General features: G+C 43.7%; 1 protein-coding gene across 1 annotated transcript in view; it reads left to right on the forward strand.

The window, feature by feature from the left end:
* Window positions 1-1,986: 1,986 nt before the first annotated feature.
* The window catches only part of LOC115370003 (synaptosomal-associated protein 25), a 59,909-nt gene continuing 38,673 nt past the window's right edge, over window positions 1,987-23,222 (forward strand). Inside the window, exons 1-2 of the mRNA XM_030066780.1 lie at window positions 1,987-2,087; window positions 20,830-20,871. Coding sequence (XP_029922640.1) covers window positions 2,016-2,087; window positions 20,830-20,871 — 114 coding nt within the window. The 5' untranslated portion in view covers window positions 1,987-2,015. The remainder of the gene's footprint in view (window positions 2,088-20,829; window positions 20,872-23,222) is intronic.

Below are 23,222 nucleotides of genomic sequence, written 5' to 3' on the forward strand. Positions count from 1 at the left end.
GCATTCTCTCCATGAGCTTCAAGAGGTAGTCACCTGAAATGGTTTTCCAACAGTCTTGAAGGAGTTCCCAGAGGTGTTTAGCACTTGTTGGCCCCTTTGCCTTCACTCTGCGGTCCAGCTCACCTCAAACCATCTGGATTGGGTTCAGGTCCAGTGACTGTGGAGGCCAGGTCATCTGCCGCAGCACTCCATCACTCTCCTTCTTGGTCAAATAGCCCTTACACAGCCTGGAGGTGTGTTTGGGCTCATTGTCCTGTTGAAAAATAAATGATGGTCCAACTAAACACAAACCGGATGGGATGGCATGTCGCTGCAGGATGCTGTGGTAGCCATGCTGGTTCAGTGTGCCTTCAATTTTGAATAAATCCCCAACAGTGTCACCAGCAAAACACCCCCACACCATCACACCTCCTCCTCCATGCTTCACAGTGGGAACCAGGCATGTGGAATCCATCCGTTCACCTTTTCTGCGTCTCACAAAGACACGGCGGTTGGAACCAAAGATCTCAAATTTGGACTCATCAGACCAAAGCACAGATTTCCACTGGTCTAATGTCCATTCCTTGTGTTTCTTGGCCCAAACAAATCTCTTCTGCTTGTTGCCTCTCCTTAGCAGTGGTTTCCTAGCAGCTATTTGACCATGAAGGCCTGATTGGCGCAGTCTCCTCTTAACAGTTGTTCTAGAGATGGGTCGGCTGCTAGAACTCTGTGTGGCATTTATCTGGTCTCTGATCTGAGCTGCTGTTAACTTGTGATTTCTGAGGCTGGTGACTCGGATGAACTTGTCCTCAGAAGCAGAGGTGACTCTTGGTCTTCCTTTCCTGGGTCGGTCCTCATGTGTGCCAGTTTCGTTGTAGCGCTTGATGGTTTTTGTGACTCCACTTGGGGACACATTTAAAGTTTTTGCAATTTTCCGGACTGACTGACCTTCATTTCTTAAAGTAATGATGGCCACTCTTTTTTCTTTAGTTAGCTGATTGGTTCTTGCCATAATATGAATTTTAACAGTTGTCCAATAGGGCTGTCGGCTGTGTAGTAACCTGACTTCTGCACAACACAACTGATGGTCCCAACCCCATTGATAAAGCAAGAAATTCCACTAATTAACCCTGATAAGGCACACCTGTGAAGTGAAAACCATTTCAGGTGACTACCTCTTGAAGCTCATGGAGAGAATGCCAAGAGTGTGCAAAGCAGTAATCAGAGCAAAGGGTGGCTATTATGAAGAAACTAGAATATAAAACATGTTTTCAGTTATTTCACCTTTTTTTGTTAAGTACATAACTCCACATGTGTTCATACATAGTTTTGATTCCTTCAGTTAGAATCTACAATGCAAATAGTCATGAAATTAAAGAAAACGCATTGAATGAGAAGGTGTGTCTAAACTTTTGGCCTGTAATGTATGTGTATATACACACATATCTATATCTATATCTATATCTATCTATCTGTCTATCTATCTATCTATCTGTATCTATATCTATATATAGATATAGATATATATGTGTGTGTGTGTGTGTGTGTGTGTATTTATATATGTATGTATATATATGTGTGTTTATGTGTGTGTGTGTGTGTGTGTATCTGTATATATAAATGTATACTTTGTACTGATTACAAATGTATATGTGATACATCTCAAACAAACATAACTTGCAACAAATAAAATTTCCCTCAAAATGTAATTGAAAATTCAGTTTAGTTGGGATGGGAGCATATTTTTGGGGACCGGGTTGGGAAATTGTCAAACTTGGAGGTTTTCACAATACTGGCAACATCAGAGAGGCAGCTGGTGCGACACAAGTACCCAGAGGGCTTTGTGCTTATCTACAGAACAACATCTGTTGTTGTACTGACAGTCATTGACAATAATAATAATAATGATAATGATGATGATGATGATGATGTCATTCTGTTCCTGTAGGTGCTGTAACCACCAGATGCTGAATCCTAACCTTGTCACCGGGGACTGAACATACACACATAGAGGGCTGGTCTCACCCTTAGCCAACATGGCGTCGGACCTGCCCATTAGGACAGAGCAGGAGGAGTTACAGAGGAAAGCCAGTCAGGTCACAGATGATGTAAGTGAGTGTTTTCAGGCTGCGGGCCAGGTTATTAAATGTTACCTCTCAACCAAAACCTGAAAATCCTCAGTATCTTTTCCTGTGTATTCTTCAAAATATCACACCACAAAATAGAGGCAGTGCGTCTCGCACTGTAAACTGGAGTATTTACACATAAAAATGATCATTGCACAGGATGATTGCACAGAGAAATGTACAAAATACAGTTTTTAATAGAGCATAGAGGATTAGAGGTTGGAATCACCACGATACAATATTATCTCGATAAGTAAGTCACAATATTATAGTATTTTGATTTTAACCCTTTATAGGGCAAGTGACTATTTTTGGTAATTTCAGAAATTTTACATATCAGGCCCACCCCCTGTCTCAGTTAGTTCAATAATCATTCAGTCTTCACCCAGCCAATCAGCAAAGATCGCTCTACATCCCAGGTCACATGATTGTGGCATTTGACCAATCTCAATGCCTTTGATTTTCTATTACAAAATGAAAATTTTAGAAATATTTTATAGAAGTAATAAAGTCCTGTCATGTTCTCTAATAACAGTCTAGGGTTGTTTTTTTGAATTTCAAAGTATTTCAATGAGTGCCCTATAAAGGGTTAAACATTTTGCCATATGCTAGAATATTGCAATAACATGTATCGCAATATTTTGGGATTTATTATCTTTTTTCAACTGCAAATTATGTCCCCAAAGAGGAAGCTTTGTCAACATCAGTTTTATCTAATAAGATGTAGTTTTCATTCTGTTCATCTCACTTCAAACATCAATACTTCACAATACAATATTGATACTTGCTGGACGTGTGTTGATACAATATTGACACACAAAATATCACAATACTATGCTGTATCACCCCCCCCCCCCCACGCACACCGCTATTAAAGATATAGTTGGAAGGATGTTGGAACTATACAAGGTGTTCTGACTCCTGTCAGTAGTTGAAAGGGAAAGAAAGTTAAGTTTTCCCCCTGGTGGTGGTTTTAGGTTACTGTGGCTTTAAGGTTTTTCCAGTGTTCATGTATAGGCTACACTTGTCTCATCACAGAGTTGGTTGTCTGTGCCTTGGAGAGGAACCAACAGTAAGTTTATTGCCATTTTATCCAAATTCATTGCATCATTTAATGCATTAACGTTAGGCTGACCAACATTACATTCGCTGGCGGAGCTAAAGCTACCTCCTGGAACTTTGCCTTACTGCCCGTACCAAGCCACCGCCAGTATGTGGAGGTAGCTACGATGTAAATAAAGCTAACGCTAGCTTGGTGGTGCTCGTCTCACCCACAGCATCCTCACAGTTGAAAGCAAACTTCTCGTCAATATTTTGTTTATTGATGGTTTGTTTACTAGTACTACATCGTTTAAACTGGCACCGTTAATGTTATGTGTTGAAGCAAGTGTTATTGTAAACGGCAGTGCCTTATATTGTTTACAGAGAAAGGTTTTTGTCAAAGTGTCAAAATTTGGTTGTTAATCTATTTTGAAAGCATTTCTGAGCATAATAAGAACAAATCATATACAGTGTGTTGATTTCCATTGCTTATAAGTGGCTCCAGTCTGCAGTTAGTTAAGTTTTATTAAGAGGATGTTGAGAAGGTAGCCAAATTAATTTCCACCTATTGACTGAAAACAATAGTTGACAAGTGTGATGCTTGTGATTTTTGGGACCATCTGCATGGTTGCAGTTTATTTCCTTTCATGCTCCGTCAAATTGCCATATGAGGAAAGTGATGTAGACTGCACTTCAGTTTCACGTTGCATGTATTGTACTGTAATATCTCCTGTATTTACATTGTCTTGCAGTTTTACAAAAAAAAAGAAGATTCAGTAAAGGAACTTCTGTTAAATCTACTGGGTCTTTTGTTCGCTATCTGTCAGCTAGGACAGAATACAAGGATACAAGGATACAAGGAAGTTTATTGGTCATTATACAACAGGTTGAATAATTAAATTAAAATGTGGTTCCCTCTTGATTGATTAATTGAATGTATAAAAAAATAAAATGATCAAACATGGAGGAGTGCAGATGGTGCATTAAGTAGTCTCTCAGCCTGAGGGAAGAAGCTGCTCTGTAGTCTGGTGGTACGGCAGCGGATACTTCTGTATCTTTTGCCTGATGGCAGCAGGGTGAACAGGCTGTGGCTGGGGTGGGTGTTGTCTTTTAGGATCCTTTTGGCTCTGCGCAGACACCTCACCTCCCCGATATCATTGATGCTTGGTAGATGAGTACCAATGATGATACGGCTTTATAGAAAAAAGTTCAGAATATACACAACAGCTCATAGCCTAATCATCATCGTTAGAAAAACTATTTACTGGATTATTTTATTTTCAGACAAATTCTAAACATGTAAACTGATGGCATGTGAACAAATCGACCTGTGTGGAAAATAAAACATTGCATCTGTTTTGGATTTGAGCAACACAGAAATAAAATGAAATTATGTTGTCATGTTGGAATGTGTTCAAATATAGGCCATCATAATGTTCTACATCTTACGCACACCTTACAAATTAAAAAAAAAAATGAATAGGTGCCTAGGTAGTAAACACAATGTTTATTGCAGATTTATGACTATAATAATTTGACACACAGTGCGATCTCAAATCAATCTTCTGGATTCCAGCTTTCAGATGATGAATACCACCTCTATTTGGGATCCAGTGTTGACCTTAAGATCCCATGTTCCCTCACTAAAACTGGTCTAAGAAAGGGCCAGAATGGTAAGGGTGTATGTATTGAGGAAAAAAATACAGCTTTGTAATACTTGATTGAGACTCGAATACAAATATGCTTCATACTGTAACTGTTTGGGCCAGCTGCACCTGCCCATGTTTAAAGAATATGTGAATATATATATGTACCTGTATGAATGTATTAGTCCACGAAGGGAAACGTCAACACAAACTCTGAACATCCTTAAAATGTTTCACCTTACACAAAATGTTACAATTAAAACATGTTGTCAGGCAGAGGCTTGTGTGACAGAAACCACCTGACCTGGACAACCACAGCACAGAGGAGAACGCAGTGTGTGTGTGTGTGTGTGTGTGTGTGTGAGGGGAATGTCCCTTTAAGGATACCTGGCTTACCTGGCCATCATGGAGACAGCTGGTCTCCCGGGCAACTGTCTGAAGAGAGACGCCAGGAATCGATGAGCTCACACACACACACACACACACACACACACACACACACACACACACTCCCAGCGTAAAGGTTACTGCAGGTCAAAGCCATTTGTCACTTTTTCATCACCTCAGTAGGGAATTACCCAGGGATCGGCACGATCTTTATACACACACACCAACACATCTCTCACTGTGGTTGTATGACTTATCGTTACAGAGTAAATTCTGTGTTGTGGTTGTTAAAAGAAAATTAATCTTGACTATTTTAAGTGTGATTTAAATTTCAATATTGAAGCCACTTTTTCAAAACTATTCATACACCAACATGCATCTTGGCCAAACAGTTAATCTCACCTCCAAAACACACTCAAACCACCAAAACACTTCATACATGTCTTAAAATAAGCTTGCTGAACCATAACACTGGCAACAGTTATTACTCAGAAAACATACAAAACATGTATACACTCATAACACATTGAATTAAAAAACATGAACAACAGGGAACATCACATAAATCTAAGAACATCTGATAATGTGGATGGTAGTCATAAACCTTCCTGCTCCATGCAGAGAAAAACTCCTCCATGGGGTTTTGGAAGGGGGAGTATGGAGGCAGGAATAGCACTGATATAATCGGATGTGCAGTAAACCAGTCTGTGGCTGCAGCAGAGTGATGGAATGCAACATTATCCCACACAACAGTAAAGGTAGGGGAGTTTCTTGCCCCTTGACTTCTTTCCTCCGCTGGCACAAGTAGATTATGCAGGTCATCCAGACAGGAAATGAACCTCTCTGTTTTGTAGGGGCCAATGAGTGGTTTGTGTAACAGCAATTGAAGCTATCTAGTGTAGTTTCAGGAGCAGGACCACACCACAACCACGCCTCTTCCGGCATTGCTTAAATTCTCCTAACCCTCTCCTCCTCTGTCACTCTCATATTCTGCATGAGAACCGAGACCTGGCAACTTCATGCCCTAAACTCGTGCAATCTGCACCTTAACTTAACCTGACAACCTTTACTCAGCAGCTGCTCACCTCACTCCAGCATGGACTTTGTTTCCCTCTCCCCTTTGGATGACAACTTCTTTGACTGCGATCAGGACTATCAAGCCCAGAGTTTTAATCAGCCCTTCTCCACAATTCCAGCACCAGACGAAAGGCATCTATCCGCCGCTTTCCGCCATCCAAAATCCGGTCAGGAACCTAGCGGACACAGTTTCCTCCATAGTGTGTATCCCGCCTGGTTCATCTCTGCTCAATATCCAAAATTATTTCAGTCCATCATCATCGTCGGACGATTCCTCCACGTTCCCAAGCCTTCCTTCTCCACCGAAGAGAGGCAGAAGCAAAATAAGATCAAGCCATCATCGCTGCCGCCGCCAATCTCCCACTCCGTCACCCTTGAAGACATCTCAAATTCCCCGCCATCAGGGCAACAACTCCGGCCTCACAACGCGTAGCAAGTCGCATCGTTACCACACTCCAGCAAGGTCCCCCGATGGCCAAATTCCAACTGGACCGTAGCAGCTCTTCAGAAAACATCACGTCCTAACATCACCGCCTCCGCCCCAGTTAAGGGAACAGTGCACTGACACCCTTCAGCTCAAAGTCAGCAGAAAGAAGCACTCCAGAATAGGGATGCTAACCGGTGGCCGTTTGACCGGTTGTTGACCGTTTGAACTTTAACCGAATAATCTTGTCGGTTAAAAAGAAGTTGAGTCAGCCTGGAATGTGACGTGCGTTTGTTCACTTCGAACAGAATTATGATGCTTTAAGGGGACTGGTACGCACCGGTACGGAGTACCGGCACGTCTCAGTTTTAGCCTGTAGCGTATTGGGAGTTTTTACGGCGTACTGGGACTTCTCGTGAGCCCATAGTGCCCTGTCTTGCTCTATGTCTCGCCTTGTGATTTGGCTATACTACATTACCCAGTGTGCACTGGTACATGCCACACACCTGCCCCTCACGAGCATATGCTCGTGAGACGTTCACTCGTAAGGAGGTCTCGCGAGTCGAGTGTGCCAGAAAGCATAGAAAGGGTGTGAAGAAGAAGAGATCTCGCGGACGTTGAATGTAAACATCAGTTTGATTTCCCGGTTGGTTTGGGGTGGTTTAGTGAGCCCACCTACCGTTATTACAAATGTTGGCGTTTTGTTATGATAGAAGCAAACACAGCAGTTTGTTATTTAACCCAGCGATGTCGGCACCGACAGGATTCTGCATGCCTACTTTACATAACGATTTCTCCGTGACCGCTTGTGATATTCAGAAACTTAAAAAAATGTCTGAAACTGTTGTTTGTTGCGGTTATTCTTTTAAAGTTTACAGACAGTCAAGTAATATTCTTGGTTAACCGAAATAAACTGATTAATGAGGCCCGGTGGTCGACCAAGAAAATTTTCCATTTTCGCCATCCCTACTCCAGAAGAAAGAATGCATTAGATCTAGAACAAAAAACACCAGACAGCCCCCTTCTTCTTCCTCCAGAGCAGACAACCATGGGATATCAGCGCCCTTCACAGCTCTATTCCAGCAACAGCATCAGCTTCCTCCAGCAGAGGCTTCTGGCACCAGGATGGCAGCACCCCCCGCAACCCTATTCCAGCAACAGCAACAGCTTCCTCCAGCAGAGGCTTCTGGTACCGGGATGCCAGCACCCTCCTCAGCCCTATTCCAGCAACAGCAGCAGCTTCCTCCAGCACAGGCTTCTGGCACCGGGATGCCAGCGCCCCCCGCAGCTCTAATTCAGCAACAACAACAGTTCCCTTCATTCAGGGCTCCTGGCACTGGGATGCCAGCGCCACCTGCCACTCACATCCAGCAGTCGCAGCAGCTTGCAATAGCTGGGGTTTATGGCACTGAGATGTCAGCACCCAGTTTTACTCTCCTTTCCTAAGGCCTCCCTCTCCAACCTACCTCAGCTCACCTGGCATCCAGCTTTACCCTGTCTACAGCCCGTCCTCCTATATGTCATCCAAACTCCCTCATCTCTTATCCTTCTCCAATTCCCACCAATAAACAAATCATTGATGGTAACTACATTGATCTTGCCCTCCTTATCTTGCCTTCCCTCCATCAACCTCCAACCGACAGATTTCTCGAGGGGCCTGAAGGGAACCTCCGCTTGAAAGATAGACATCCTACCCACTCCAGAGAACTCACCCCAACTGAGTTCACTTACGCTTTCTCTCTCTTCCGAGACATCATCTTTTCTCAATTCCCCACCTGTCTCCAGGAAATGGATGGCTTCCTGGCCATCATTATCAATTTGGCTCTTCGTTTCGGAGGCAACAGATTTTATCAATATCATACACTCCTGTTCAAAATCTTAAGACCAGTTGAGAAATTGCAAGAATTTACATTTTGCACTGTTGGGTCTTAAAAAGGTTCTAAGTAGAGCTTCAAAATGCAAAAAGAAGAAATGGGAGCGAGACAAAAAAAAAATTTGAGTAAGAAATTTATTGCAAACAACCATTAAACTGAAATAGGCTGTTCATCAGCTGATCAAAAGTTTAAGACCACTGCCTTTAAAAGCCCAAATCTTGGCAAAAATGTGAATTCAGTGTCATTTTCTGTCAGGTATCCACACTGTCATTTTGATCAGGAGTGTATCATTTTTCTTCCAAAGTGGCAGCCCGACTTCAACAGTTCAACTAAGATACATACTGGGGCACACTTGATAATGAAATTTATTGCTGCATCTTTGCCACCCATGCAGCCCTTCCATGCTCCCTGTGCAGCACGCCTTCCTACCCAGCCTCCTCCTGCTCTATCCCCACCCACACCAAGCCATTCCAGAGCCAAAGAGCCTCTGCTTTCTCCTGCTTGTCACCAGTAGCCCCCCTAGCGCCTATAACTCCAAAACCAGCATCAGCAGTCCCATCTGTCATCTTCTCCACAACCAATGGCATAGATAAAAAAAGGCAGGCCCATCATGCTCCAAGAAGGTCCGACCATCTGCAACAACTTCAACGATGCAGGATGCAACATGTCTCAGTGTCGCTTCCTCCATGTCTGCTCCTTCTGCGGTGGAGGTCACGCCTGCCCAGCATGTCCTCACAACCCCACTCTACAGAAGCTAGGTAAGCATTTATCCATGCCTGTTAACATTTCTACCTTAGCTTCAGCACTTAAAAATCACCCCGATCTAGCATTCGTCCTGTTCCTCATCAAAGGTCTTCAAGAGGGGTTTCACCCGGGGATTTACACTCAACCATCCATTTCTTTCGAATGCAAAAAGCTTCAGCCATTAACGATCCAGAGTCCGTCAATCACCTCCTTGCCAAAGAAGTCAAAGAAGGCTTCATGATTGGTCCATTCACCCATCCCCTGTTTCTGAACTTTCGAATTAGCCCCCTCGGAATTGAAACCAGGAAATATTCCGGGAAAAAACGCATCATCACAGATCTTTCCGCACCCCACGGCAGCACTATCCCCAGTATTAACAGCCTGATCCTGAACGAAGACTTCTCCCTTCACTACGCTTCTATCAACCATGCCATCTCCTTAATCAAACTCACCAGGAAAGGGTCCTGGCTTGCAAAAGCGGACATCAACTAGCACCTTTAAGGTTCTTCCCATCCGTCTGCTGGCATGGCAAATGCTACTTTGCTGTCAGGCTCACTTTTGGGTGCAAAAGCAGCCCCAAGCTTTTCGACACCCTGTCCCAAGCACTCTGCTGGATCCTGTCCAACAATCACAAAATTCCGTATCTCATCCATCTCTTGGATGATTTTCTCATAATTTCCCCACCCTTGTCACCACCAGCTTCGGGTTTGGCTACAATCTGCAGTCTTCTCTGACGTAGGAGTGCCTCTGTCTGCCGAGAAAACAGAGGGCCCCTCCACATCTATGGAATTTCTTGGCATTACTCTGGACACAAACCTGCTGCAAGCTTCTCTTCCAGTCGCGAAGCTCAATCGAATCAGCCTCCTGATTTTGAACTTCCTCCTCACCCCTCACTGCACCAAATGTCAACTTCTCTCTCTCTTAGGCCACCTCAACTTCACCATCTGTATCATTCCTCTGGGGCAAGCCTTCATCTCCCACTTGCTATCCATTGCCGCTTCTGTTCCATCCCTGCTGGACTTCATCTCCCTGGACAGTTCCAGTTGGGCCAAACTCTGTCTGTGGCTGAACCTCCTCTCAAACTGGAATGGGATTACCTTCTTTTACGATGACCATCTGACTCACCCTCATGACATTAACCTGTATACTGATGCTGCTCCATCTGCCGGTTTTGGGGGTTTCTATGATGGAAGATGGTTTGCAGCAGAATGGCCCCCAGAGCTCACTAGAGAGTGCGAGACGACATCTTCAGCGCTCTTCGAAATATACCCCATCGTAGTCGCTGCCATCCTCTGGGGCCATGAATGGTCTCGCAAGTCCATCTTCCTCTTCTCAGATAACCTGGCAGTCGTTGACATCATCGACAAAGGTCGTTCCAATTCGCAGTTTTTCAGCAGTATCCACAGATTACAGATTAAATAAAATAAAAAAGATACAAATAAAATAAAATAAAATAAAATAAAGAATAAGATCTAAGTACAACAGAATAAGATCTGAGTACCCAACCCCGTGTGCAAAAAGTAATGTGCAACAGAAAAAAACGTGTGCATGGGTGTATAAAATGTGCATAGAGGTAGGTCAATGTGCAAATTTAGAAGAAATATACAGTATACACAGATGATAAATAGCAGTAAGCAATATAAACACTATAAACAAGGATTATAAAAAAAAATAGAAATATGAACAATTTAAACAGAAGTATGAACAATTTAAACAATTTAAACAGCCGTGGAAAATAACCTAACCTGAGGAACACGACCGACCGAGGTTCAGAGTTAGTGTGAAACCATGAGACCAAGACCGTCGACAGAACCTGACGCCCGGTACTGGGAATTCAGGAACAGTCAGACTTGATCCAGCCTCATGGAATCACCCCTTCCCCTCCAGTCTTTACGTGTTATCTACCAGTTATTTCCTCCGGGTGGAGTTAAAAAGCCGCATGGCGTGAGGGAGGAATGATTTCCTCAGTCTGTCGGTGGAGCAGGACAGTGACAGCAGCCTGTCACTGAAGCTGCTCCTCTGCCTGGTGATGGTGCTGTGCAGTGGATGCAGTGGATTGTCCATGATTGACAGGAGCCTGCTCAGCGCCCGTTGCTCTGCCACAGATGTCAGGTTCTCAAGTTGTGTGCCCACAACAGAGCCCGCTTTCCTCACCAGTTTGTCCAGTCGTGAGGCGTCCCTCTTCTTGATGCTGCCTCCCCAGCACACAACCGCATAGAAGAGGGCGCTCGCCACAACAGTCTGGTAGAACATCAGCAGCAGTTTTTTGCAGATGTTGAAGGACGCCAGCCTCCTGAGGAAGTACAGTCGGCTCTGTCCTTTCCTGCACAGAGCCTCCGTGTTGGCCGTCCAGTCCAGTCTATCATCCAGCTGCACTCCCAGGTATTTATAGGTCTGCACCATTTCCACACAGGCACCGTTGATGCTTATGGGCTCCGGGTGAGGCCTGGTCCTCCTGAAGTCCACCACCATTTCTTTTGTCTTGGAGGTGTTCAGGTGGAGGTGGTTGGAACCGCACCATGCTACGAAGTCCTGGATGAGTTTCCTGTACTCCTCCTCCTGTCCACCGCTGATACATCCCACAATGGCCGTGTCGTCCGCGAACTTCTGCACGTGGCAGGACTCCGAGTTGTACTGGAAGTCCGACGTGTACAGGGTGAACAGGACTGGAGAGAGTACAGTCCCCTGCGGCGCTCCTGTGCTGCTGATCACAGTGTCTGACCTGCAGTCCCCCAGTCGCACATACTGAGGTCTGCCTGTCAGATAGTGTCATGATCCATGCCGTCAGGTGTGAGCCTACTCCCATGACAGTCAGTTTGTGACCGAGCAGCTGGGGCTGGATGGTATTGAAGGCGCTGGAGAAATCCAGAAATGTGATTCTCACAGCACCACTGCCCCTGTCCAGGTGAGAGAGGGATCGGTGTAGCATGTAGACAATGGCGTCCTCCACTCCCACCTTCTCCTGGTACGCAAACTGCAGAGGGTCGAGGGCATGGCTCACCTGCGGTCTCAGATGGGGTAGCAGCAGCCGCTCCATGGTCTTCATCACATGTGACGTCAGGGCGACTGGCCTGAAGTCGTTCAGCTCTGCAGGACGTGGCTTCTTTGGGACTGGGACGATGCATGATGTTTTCCACCGCAGTGGGACCCTCCCCTGCTCCAGGCTCAGATTGAAGATGTGCTGCAGAGGGTCTCCCAGCTCTGACGTGCAGGCCTTCAGCAGTCGTGGGGATACTCCATCTGGACCTGCAGCTTTGCCGGGGCAAAGCCTCCTCAGCTCTCCACACACCTGGGCTGCTGTGATTGTGGGCAGAGAGGGGGTCTCCTCATCGCATCTGTCCACTTGTAGTGGGGGGAGGGGGAGCAGATGGGGGTGTGGGGGGCAGGGTGATCAGAGGTGAGAGTGAGATGGGGTGGTCAAACCTGTTGAAAAAGTTGTTCAACTCGTTTGCCCTCCCCCCGTCCCCTTCAATGGTGGCCCCCTGCCTGGATCTGCAGCCGGTGATGATCTTCATCCCATCCCACACCTCCTTCATGCTGTTGTTCTGCATCTTCTGCTCCAACTTCCTTCTGTATTGCTCCTTTGCCTCCCTGAGCTGGACTCTGAGTTCCCGCTGCACGCGTTTTAGCTCCTGCTTATCACCGTCTTTGAAGGCCTTCTTCTTCTGGTTCAGGAGGCCTTTAATGTGACTCGCGATCCAGGGCTTGTTGTTCGCATAGCAGCGCACCGTTCTTACAGGAACAACAACATCCATACAGAAGTTAATGTAGTCAGTGGTGCAGTCTACAACCCCCTCGATGTTCCCGCTGTGCGAACCCTGCAGTACATCCCAGTCAGTAGTGCCAAAGCAGTCTCTCAGAGCGTGCTCTGCCTCAGGAGACCACTTCCTGAATGATCGTGTGGTTGTGGGTAGCCTCCTCACCTTTCGTTTGTAGTGAGGCTGCAGCAGAACAAGATTATGGTCAGCTTTTCCCAGTGCAGGCAGTGGGGTGGCCCTGTATGCATCCTTTACATTTGCATACAGCAGGTCAAGAGTCTTATTTCCCCTGGTGTTACAGTCCACATACTGGAAAAAAGCAGGAAGTGTATTGTCTAGGGTCACATTATTGAAGTCCCCGGAGATCAACACAAGCGCCTCGGGATGCTGTGTTGAGAGTTTATCAACAGCGGAGTGGATGACATCACACGCGACTTCCGCGTCGGCTCGAGGCGGAATGTAAACAATGACCACAATAGCGTGTCCAAACTCTCTGGGCAAGTAATAGGGACGTAAACTTACGGCCAGAAGTTCTATGTCCCTGCAGCAGAAGCAGATCTTCACACTTACATTCCCAGGGTTACACCACCTTGTGTTCACGTACACCGCGAGCCCCCCTCCTTTCCGCTTCCCGCAGGCTTTGTTGTCTCGGTCCGACCTGACTGTGCTGAAGCCGGGTAGCTCCACGTTAGCATCTGGGATGCTAGTCGTTAGCCACGTTTCAGTAAAGCACAACAAACTGCACTCTCTGTAGGTCTTGACATTTTTCACCACCACAGCCAGCTCGTCGATCTTGTTGGGCAGTGAGTTCACATTCCCTATGATTACCGCAGGTACCGTAGGTTTGTATCGCCACTTCTTCTCCAGCCGCTTAGCCTCCAGCTTAGCGCCGGCTCTACAGCCTCGGTACGGTCTCCTCACCTCGTCAGGTAAATGTGGAACCACGCCGACACGGGACTTGGTCTTCAGAGAAAGTAGTTGAATTCTCAAGTAAACGAGTTTCACCGGGTGAAGATCCATAGTCAGGTAGCACACGGAGGTACGAAAATAAAAAACGGAACAACTCAACAAAAAAGTAAACAAAAAAGTAAACAACACGGACATACACGGAGCTGCTGAAAAGGCTGCCACTCGCGTCGGCGCCATTGCTGACTCTCTCTCCTGTTTCTTGTTCCAGAAGTTCAGAAGCTTGGCCCCTTATGCAGACAACTACCTAACACTGGTTCCTCCATATTCAGCTCTGACGTTCAACCTGTAAACCTCGCCTTAATACCACTGATCATCGAATCCAGGAACTCCATCATCAACAGTCTATCACATTCTGCACTCTCATCCAATTGGACTGCTTGGAAGTGCTTCCATCGCTTCCACTATCAGTACAACTTAACCTTCCCATCATTCGACCTCGTCACCTTGACCAGTTTCATCACCTATGCCCACTCCTCATTAGCAATCGGAACTCTCACCATCAAAGTATACCTTAGCGGGATAAGCTTTTTCTCCAAGCTCCTAACTGGCTCCCCAGGTCTAGCCTCCAGCCATCCTCAAATAGCTGATTTATCGTATTTCTCAGACGACACCATAGTGTACTACCTTAAGCAAACCAAACCAACCAATCTGGACAGCCGACGCGAGTCTTTTTCTTCAAAGTCCAGTCACTTCTGAATCCTTTAGAGTCTATTTTGAACTACCTGGAATTCCGTAAAGCCCAGAGCCTTTCACCATCAGATCCCCTGTTTGTCTCCGAATCTGGACACGTAGCCACTCGCTTCTGGTTCCACCAGCACTTTTGCCAAATCCTCTCCATGTCTGGCATATCCCCAGTCCACTACTCTGGACACTCTTTCCGCATTAGAGCAGCAACTTCAGCCTCCTGTAATGGCATTCTAGAACACCTAATTCAAATCATGGTCATCTCAAGCGTATCACTGCTACATTCGTTCAGATCTCAAAGATCTCAGATCTGCTCAGTCCTGTCTCAAGTAATGAAGCTTTTTGGGAGTTCGTTGTGCCCAGGAGCTACGGTGGATTCCCTAAGAAGCTTCTCCATATGTAGCCGAACTAGAAGATCTTCAGTCAAGTTCACAATTCACTTTGCAATAAATCGTTCAAACATATCTTGTTGGTGTGGTTTTTGCTAGTGAATTGAAGCTATCTAGCGTAGTTTCAGGAGCAGGACCATACCACAACCACGCCTCTTCCGGCATTGCTTAAATTCTCCTAACCCTCTCCTCCTCTGTCACTCTCGTATTCTGAGCCCCTTCCTCCCACCCTGTTTTCTCTTCCTTCTCCTTTCCCATCCTCGTAGGGTCCTGAGGGGGTTCGTCGTGCCCGGGAGCTACGGCGGATTCCCTAAGAAGCTTCCCCACACTACAAGATCTTCAGTCAAGTTCACAATTCACTTCACAATAAATTGTTCAAATGTATCTTGTTGTTGGTGTGGTCCTTGCTAGTGAAACCATCATTGGACAGTGCTGTGACATTGTGATGTTAGCTCCTCTCTGGCCTGGAACATACACAATTGGTCTCTGTCCAATCACATTTACAAGGATTCAAGGATACAAGGAAGTTTATTCGTCATTATACAACAGGTTCTCTTCCTGGGTCGACCACACTGCTTGCGGTGACGTCTGGTCCAAATGTTTTTGAATGTCAGAACTTGAGATGCTGAGAGCAGAGATCATCTCAAGGTCTGCTGCACTCAATCCAGTCACCGCACCTCTCCTTCCGATACTGACGAGCGTGTCACCATCGTAAGCAACACGATTCCCAGCAATAAAAGCGAAAGAATCGCTCCTTTTTTGCCTTGCCATGTTATAAGTGGCATGTTTTTGCCATGTTGAATCCAGCTTCCTCCACAAATATGGATATATGTGCAATTTGCCTTGCTTCCATCTCCATTACCCTCTAAAATGCAGTAAATCCACAGTTTTACAGTATTTTAAATTACGCATAGCTGTGTTTGTACTAGGGCCCGACCAATTTATCAGTCAGCCGATTTAATTGGCTGATTATAGCCATTAGTGAATAATCTGTAATCGGCCAAAAGTTGGCTGATTGACGCCGATGTTAACACATTTTTCCACCAGTAAAATTCAGGGAATATGGTGTTTTCTTAGAAGTAATGTCCTTGCGTTACGTCTCCAGTAGAGGGCGCTCCGATTCCTTTCACATCCCGCTCCACAGTCCCCCCACAGTAGAGTGAAGTAGTGAGAAGCCTGAAGAGCCCACAGCGCATTTACTGAGCCGGGCGGTTTGCCTCAAGGGTAAGTTTATAACTAGTTTGTGAAATAAACAGTAACTCAATAAGTTTCCCATTTCCCATGGCGTGTCTCGTTGTGTCTGTCACGCTTGATTGATATGTTAGCAAGCTAAAGTTAGGATAACCTAGCTTAAATATTACCTTGCTAAGCACTTTGCATGCTAGCAGACTAGATAAGACCGGAGCACATTAGGATAACACGCCGTCGCCGTGCAAGAACCCCTGTGGGCTGCATTTATTTACAGCAGTGCACTGACTGTGTTTTTTAACTTATGGCGTTGAGGAGGAAAAAGCGTTTCTGCATGTTTAGAGCAACATCAGAGAGAGGCATTTCAAATCATGTTTTACCAGAGACTTTTATGACGCTGTTTATCCACCTACCTATTATCTACAGATAATAATTTATTAATAATATGTAATTTATTACACTCACTGACCACTTCATTAGACACTGTGCAATGTAATGCACAGCAATAACAGCCCTACCATGAATTCTACTTTAATAAATGTATTACTTTGTAAATGTTGACACTGTCAGAGAGACTTCTTTATGTTTACTGAGATGATAGTGGGTGTTGCTGTTGGTGTGCAGAGCAGTATATTGAGAGGTGTTCAGAGTATTTTGACTCTCTGATGCATGTAAGTGAGGTTGACAAAATATCAGACACCTCAATATGATGTCCCTCACACCAACACCCACTACCACCACAATAATAACCATAAAGAAGAATTATCAGCTTTCTTACAGTCAACAATATTTTAAAAGTAATAGGTTTAGTGTAATGAAGTGGCCAGGAGTGTACACGCCATATTCATGTGAACACAAGTAAGACAAATGCTTCATGTCTGAGTTTCAAAATGGCCCACGTAACTAGACAGATTTGTAACGTTATTTTTTAACTAATGCGTATTATGTCTTACTGTTTTTTTACAGATGGCAAAAGAAGCTGGATGCAGTATGGTGTGGGACTACTTCACCAAGGATGTCACTGGTGAAGCTGTCTGTAAGATTTGTGCAGCTTCTGTAAGCCAGGGATCAAGCAAGCAAAAAGCAAAAAACAAAACCAACCTATGGCAGCACCTTAAAGCTAAACATGATGACATGATGATACTGCCTTTTTGCACATATTTTTGATTTGATTTATGTTCAAATTGTTCATATGCTGCTTGTTCCACACAATTTCTGATAATAAAAGTATTTGAATATAGTAAAATGTTCTCCCTTCAATTAATATCTTTTTAACAGGTGTTTGGAACTATATTTAAGCCATCGAAAGCAGGTATTTTGTCTTTTTTTTTATTTGAAAAATGTAAAAAATTAATCGGCCGATATATCAGTTATCGGATTTTTTTTATTCCCTAATATCGGAATCGGCATCGGCCCAAAAAAATCCATATCGGTCGGGCCCTAGTTTGTACCCTGCTTTGTTATTGAACAGACATCTCACCTGGACATATTTACACCAGAATTCTGTCACATGTTCATCGTTTCTCTCAAAGGTGTACAGCTGCTTCTTTTCTGTTTTCTGTTTCTCAGGACTCTGGCAGTTGTCGTTTGGCTGACCGTATTCACATTCCCAAAAGTGATATTGTCTGCCAGAACTCTGTCCTGAATTTCCTGCAGTTTTATTGTGTTGTTGCCAATTACCATGTTAACAATGGCAATTTCCTTTGCATCTGAAAATATTCTGCCTCTCTCTCCTGTGAAAGCCAACCTTTGCATCCTTCTGTAAAACACAAAATAATCAATACATTTCAAAATATACAGTACAGGCCAAAAGTTTGGACACACCTTCTCATTCAATGTGTTTTCTTTATTTTCATGACTATTTACATTGTAGATTCTAACTGAAGGAATCAAAACTATGAATGAACACGTGGAGTTATGTACTTAACAAAAAAAGGTGAAATAACTGAAAACATGTTTTATATTTTAATTTCTTCAAAATAGCCACCCTTTGCTCTGATTACTGCTTTGCACACTCTTGGCATTCTCTCCATGAGCTTCAAGAGGTAGTCACCTGAAATGGTTTTCCAACAGTCTTGAAGGAGTTCCCAGAGGTGTTTAGCACTTGTTGGCCCTTTTGCCTTCACTCTGCGGTCCAGCTCACCCCAAACCATCTCGATTGGGTTCAGGTCCGGTGACTGTGGAGGCCAGGTCATCTGCCGCAGCACTCCATCACTCTCCTTCTTGGTCAAATAGCCCTTACACAGCCTGGAGGTGTGTTTGGGCTCATTGTTCTGCTGAAAAATAAATGATCGTCCAACTAAACGCAAACCGGATGGGATGGCATGTCGCTGCAGGATGCTGTGGTAGCCATGCTGGTTCAGTGTGCCTTCAATTTTGAATAAATCCCCAACAGTGTCACCAGCATAACACCCCCACACCATCACACCTCCTCCTCCATGCTTCACAGTGGGAACCAGGCATGTGGAATCCATCCGTTCACCTTTTCTGCATCTCACAAAGACACGGCGGTTGGAACCAAAGATCTCAAATTTGGACTCATCAGACCAAAGCACAGATTTCCACTGGTCTAATGTCCATTCCTTGTGTTTCTTGGCCCAAACAAATCTCTTCTGCTTGTTGCCTCTCCTTAGCAGTGGTTTCCTAGCAGCTATTTGACCATGAAGGCCTGATTGGCGCAGTCTCCTCTTAACAGTTGTTCTAGAGATGGGTCTGCTGCTAGAACTCTGTGTGGCATTTATCTGGTCTCTGATCTGAGCTGCTGTTAACTTGCCATTTCTGAGGCTGGTGACTCGGATGAACTTGTCCTCAGAAGCAGAGGTGACTCTTGGTCTTTCTTTCCTGGGTCGGTCCTCATGTGTGCCCGTTTCGTTGTAGCGCTTGATGGTTTTTGCGACTCCACTTGGGGACACATTTAAAGTTTTTGCAATTTTCCGAACTGACTGACCTTCATTTCTTAAAGTAATGATGGCCACTCGTTTTTCTTTAGTTAGCTGATTGGTTCTTGCCATAATATGAATTTTAACAGTTGTCCAATAGGGCTGTCGGCTGTGTAGTGCCCTGACTTCTGCACAACACAACTGATGGTCCCAACCCCATCGATAAAGCAAGAAATTCCACTAATTAACCCTGATAAGGCACACCTGTGAAGTGAAAACCGTTTCAGGTGACTACCTTTTGAAGCTCATGGAGAGAATGCCAAGAGCGTGCAAAGCAGTAATCAGAGCAAAGGGTGGCTATTTTGAAGAAACTAGAATATAAAACATGTTTTCAGTTATTTCACCTTTTTTTGTTAAGTACATAACTCCACATGTGTTCATTCATAGTTTTGATTCCTTCAGTGAGAATCTACAATGTAAATAGTCATGAAAATAAAGAAAACGCATTGAATGAGAAGGTGTGTCCAAACTTTTGGCCTGTACTGTAAGTATTCAGTTATCACGGAAAGATGCACATCTCACCTGTTGTTTTGTCGGAATATTCATACTATTGATGCAACTGTTGAAACCTGCAGATTTGGTTGCACCCTTAAACTGGCTTCTCTCAAAGAGAGACCACAGTTTACAACATGGTCAGTAATTGCAGACCTTATCTCATCAGAGACCACCACTCTTGGTCTTCCTCTCCTTTGTCCTCTACATATTCTCCCTCTCCTCTCCCTTACTCTTCTTTCCGTGATTCATGTTTTCAAACAAAATCATTCTGAATTCATCCCTGTTTGTCTATGCTTTGTCTCTGAGAAGAACCTCTGCTTTCAGCTGAAATTGCAATCAGCTGTACTTATTCTCGTAGAGAATAAGTATTAAACAATTTTATAAACAAAATACAAATGGTCAAACCATCAGATTTTCACAGCTATGAGCTCTTATTCTTACAGAAAAAATATTCATACAACATGTAAATGTTCACTGCAACATAAATGGTCTATCATTTTATTGTCATGAGTGCTGTTAACCGCATTACCATACTAGTACCACATGCTAGCTACTTAGCATCTTACATTATCATTAAGCCTGTACAGAGCATACAGCTATTATACCTCACTGGCCGCATTAACTCACAGGAGTGAACAGGAATCTTCAGCTTTTTTCAGCTCTCACAATGCTTCTATCTCCAGCTTACAAGTCTTCTTATAACTGCTTAATTTGATGAAAAATAAACTTAAATACAGCAACAAACTTAAACATCTTCCTCCGTGGCTCTAGCAGGTTTTTGTGCACTCTGCTATCCCGGATGACTAGCGGTGTTGCAATAAAAAAGGTCATACCGCATTGCAGCGCCTTAATATAAGTTCTGCCTTGTAAATATTAAATAGAGCCGTGTTAGAACCATGTTTTTAATTCTATTTATGCTTTTCACAGAAATATAATATCAAACGTAATTTATTATTCTATTTAACTAAAATACATCAAATTAATTTCAACTTATTGACCTTTTATCAACTTAATTATTTTGCTGTATAACTGCCTCTGACAGCAGCTACAGTAATTATTATTATTAAAAATATTAATATCGTGACTTGTGTGTTTTCTCTGCCTGGCAGTCCCTGGAGAGTACACGACGGATGATGCAGCTGGTGGAGGAGGTATGAGCGCACACACACACACACACACACACACACACACACACACACACACACATACAGTCCAGGTATAAATGTTATAAAACTGGCTGTTATTTCTCTCTCTCATTACGTCATGTTCTGTTGTCTAAACTATGAAAGCTTTAAGTTCAAACTTATATTTCTGCCACCGTCACCAAATATGTAGATGTCAGTAACAGTGTTTGTACACAGGAAGTTAGTTTCCATTGGACATGGTGCTGCTGCTGTCACTGTCATAATACAGTAGCCTACTATAACTTTGTTACGACCCCGTCTAGGGGTAACTGGGGACACAACATGAACGATGCAGCTTCCTCCACTCCAAAGCCGATTAACACTTAATTGACACAATGATGGCCAGTGAAACACACGTTTATTTACAATGCCAGGTATTAAATGATAGCTTTGGGGTGGACCCCGGCCAAAATAACAAACAAAAGAACACTAACGAAGAGACGGGAGATGACCTACAAAATAAACAGAAAAGAACATACACAGACAATACAACAGACAATATCAAACCCTATTGCGACCTCACACACACTCAACACACGCAGGCGGACAGTCGAGTTTCGTTTTAGGATCGGAAGAAGAATGCCCCGTTCCTCCTCCACCGGTCTCCTTATATAGTGCCGGCCCCGCTGGCTGGTCCAATCCCGGCCGTCCTTGAGCAGTAATCGGACACCAAACCACTGCAGAAACATATATTAGATAGAATTACGACCATAGGTCATAACAAACTTGTAAAACAGTTGTTGGGCATGCATATAAATAGAGTTTTATTTATTAGGTTAGGCTCGTCTCACATTTGTTCAGAACGCAGCTTTCCTAACAAAGACAGAACACAGGAACACATCACTCCGGTGCAAGCCTTCCTTCACTGGTTAACTGTTCATTTTAGAGCAAATTTTAAACTTAACCTATCAGGCTTACATGGAGAAGCCCCTAAATATATTTGATGACTGCTGACAAGCCCCCATGCCTTGTCTTTCCTTTTGGTTTCTTACTCTGATTTACTCTAACTTGTGATTTTTGGGTTTCACTGCTTTTATTCTGTCTTCGATCATTTTTTTAGTACCACTGCGTATTTGTTATTCTCATTATTTCTACTTCTTTTATTGTTCCTTTAATTTATGCCTTTTATGTCACATTCTTACATTGCATTATTGTGAAGCACTTTGTAAACTATGGTTTAGAGAGGTGAGCTATAAATAAAAACTAACTTACTTACTCATGAAAACAAAGAGCTGGACCTCCAGAGAGTGAGCCAGAGAGCGAGAGAGGCAGACAGAGAGTGGAAGAGGGAGCACCTCATCCCTAAATGTCATCATCACTATCATGTTCCATCCTAATACAGGATGGAACATACTGTACATTACCCTGTTGGGTTTCCACCACCGCTGCTTTCACAGCAGGAATTGCCCAAAGACACAGGGAGCTTCTGCCCTGACCTGCAGCTACATGCTGACACAAACTTCTGCTGCACATTCAGTATCCAAGACTTTACTGCCTCAGTGTGTCCGTGGCAAACAATAAGAGGAGCAGTATCATCCACACTGCATAGACAACATGAAAACATAAAAGATCTTTCACATTTTTATGTCTCCTTTCTTAAAAACATCATCTTATCTGTCTTCATTTCTTTAGTAACAGTAATGGTCTTTCACTCAAGAAAATTCTGAGGAAAATTTTATAGCTATTTCATCATTTTCTTCATCACATTATGCCCAAACATAATTCATGAGCACATATATGGAAACTATACTGCACCTTATGCGGATGAGCTAGCCAGCTAAACCTGTAGCCTAACCTTTTTTCCTCTGTTTTACAACGGTAATTTTCTAATTTTTGTTGTTATGTTACTGTTAAACATATTTTATTTTGTTTTGCTGCAGTCTACCTTCTATGCTTTTTATTTATTTATTTTTTTTTACATTTCTTTAAAATTAATCATCTTTACAAAAGCTCCAACATCTTTTGACAATAAAGAATATCTTATCCTTATCTTCACTGCACAGAATCCTGTGCAAAACCTGCATCTGCAATACCTCAATTCAACATTAACCTAATGTATGCTCTCCAATGAAATGAACACATTTTCATTAGATAGCAACATTTTCCAGTGTTTGAAGTGATTTCTTAATTAGCCTGCATACCAATTAAAGAAAGAAAAGAAAATATTAGGCTACAAATGGAGCAATAGGTACAAAAAGGACTGTCATTTTTAGCATATGGTGCCAAAGTGTAGATGAAAGGACAAAAACAAACAAATAAAATGCATCAGTGGATGATTATCAGAAGAAAACATCAAGCAATGTACAATAACTCAAAGT

Source organism: Myripristis murdjan, chromosome 13 (assembly GCF_902150065.1).
Source record: "Myripristis murdjan chromosome 13, fMyrMur1.1, whole genome shotgun sequence".
Lineage (NCBI taxonomy): Eukaryota > Metazoa > Chordata > Actinopteri > Holocentriformes > Holocentridae > Myripristis > Myripristis murdjan.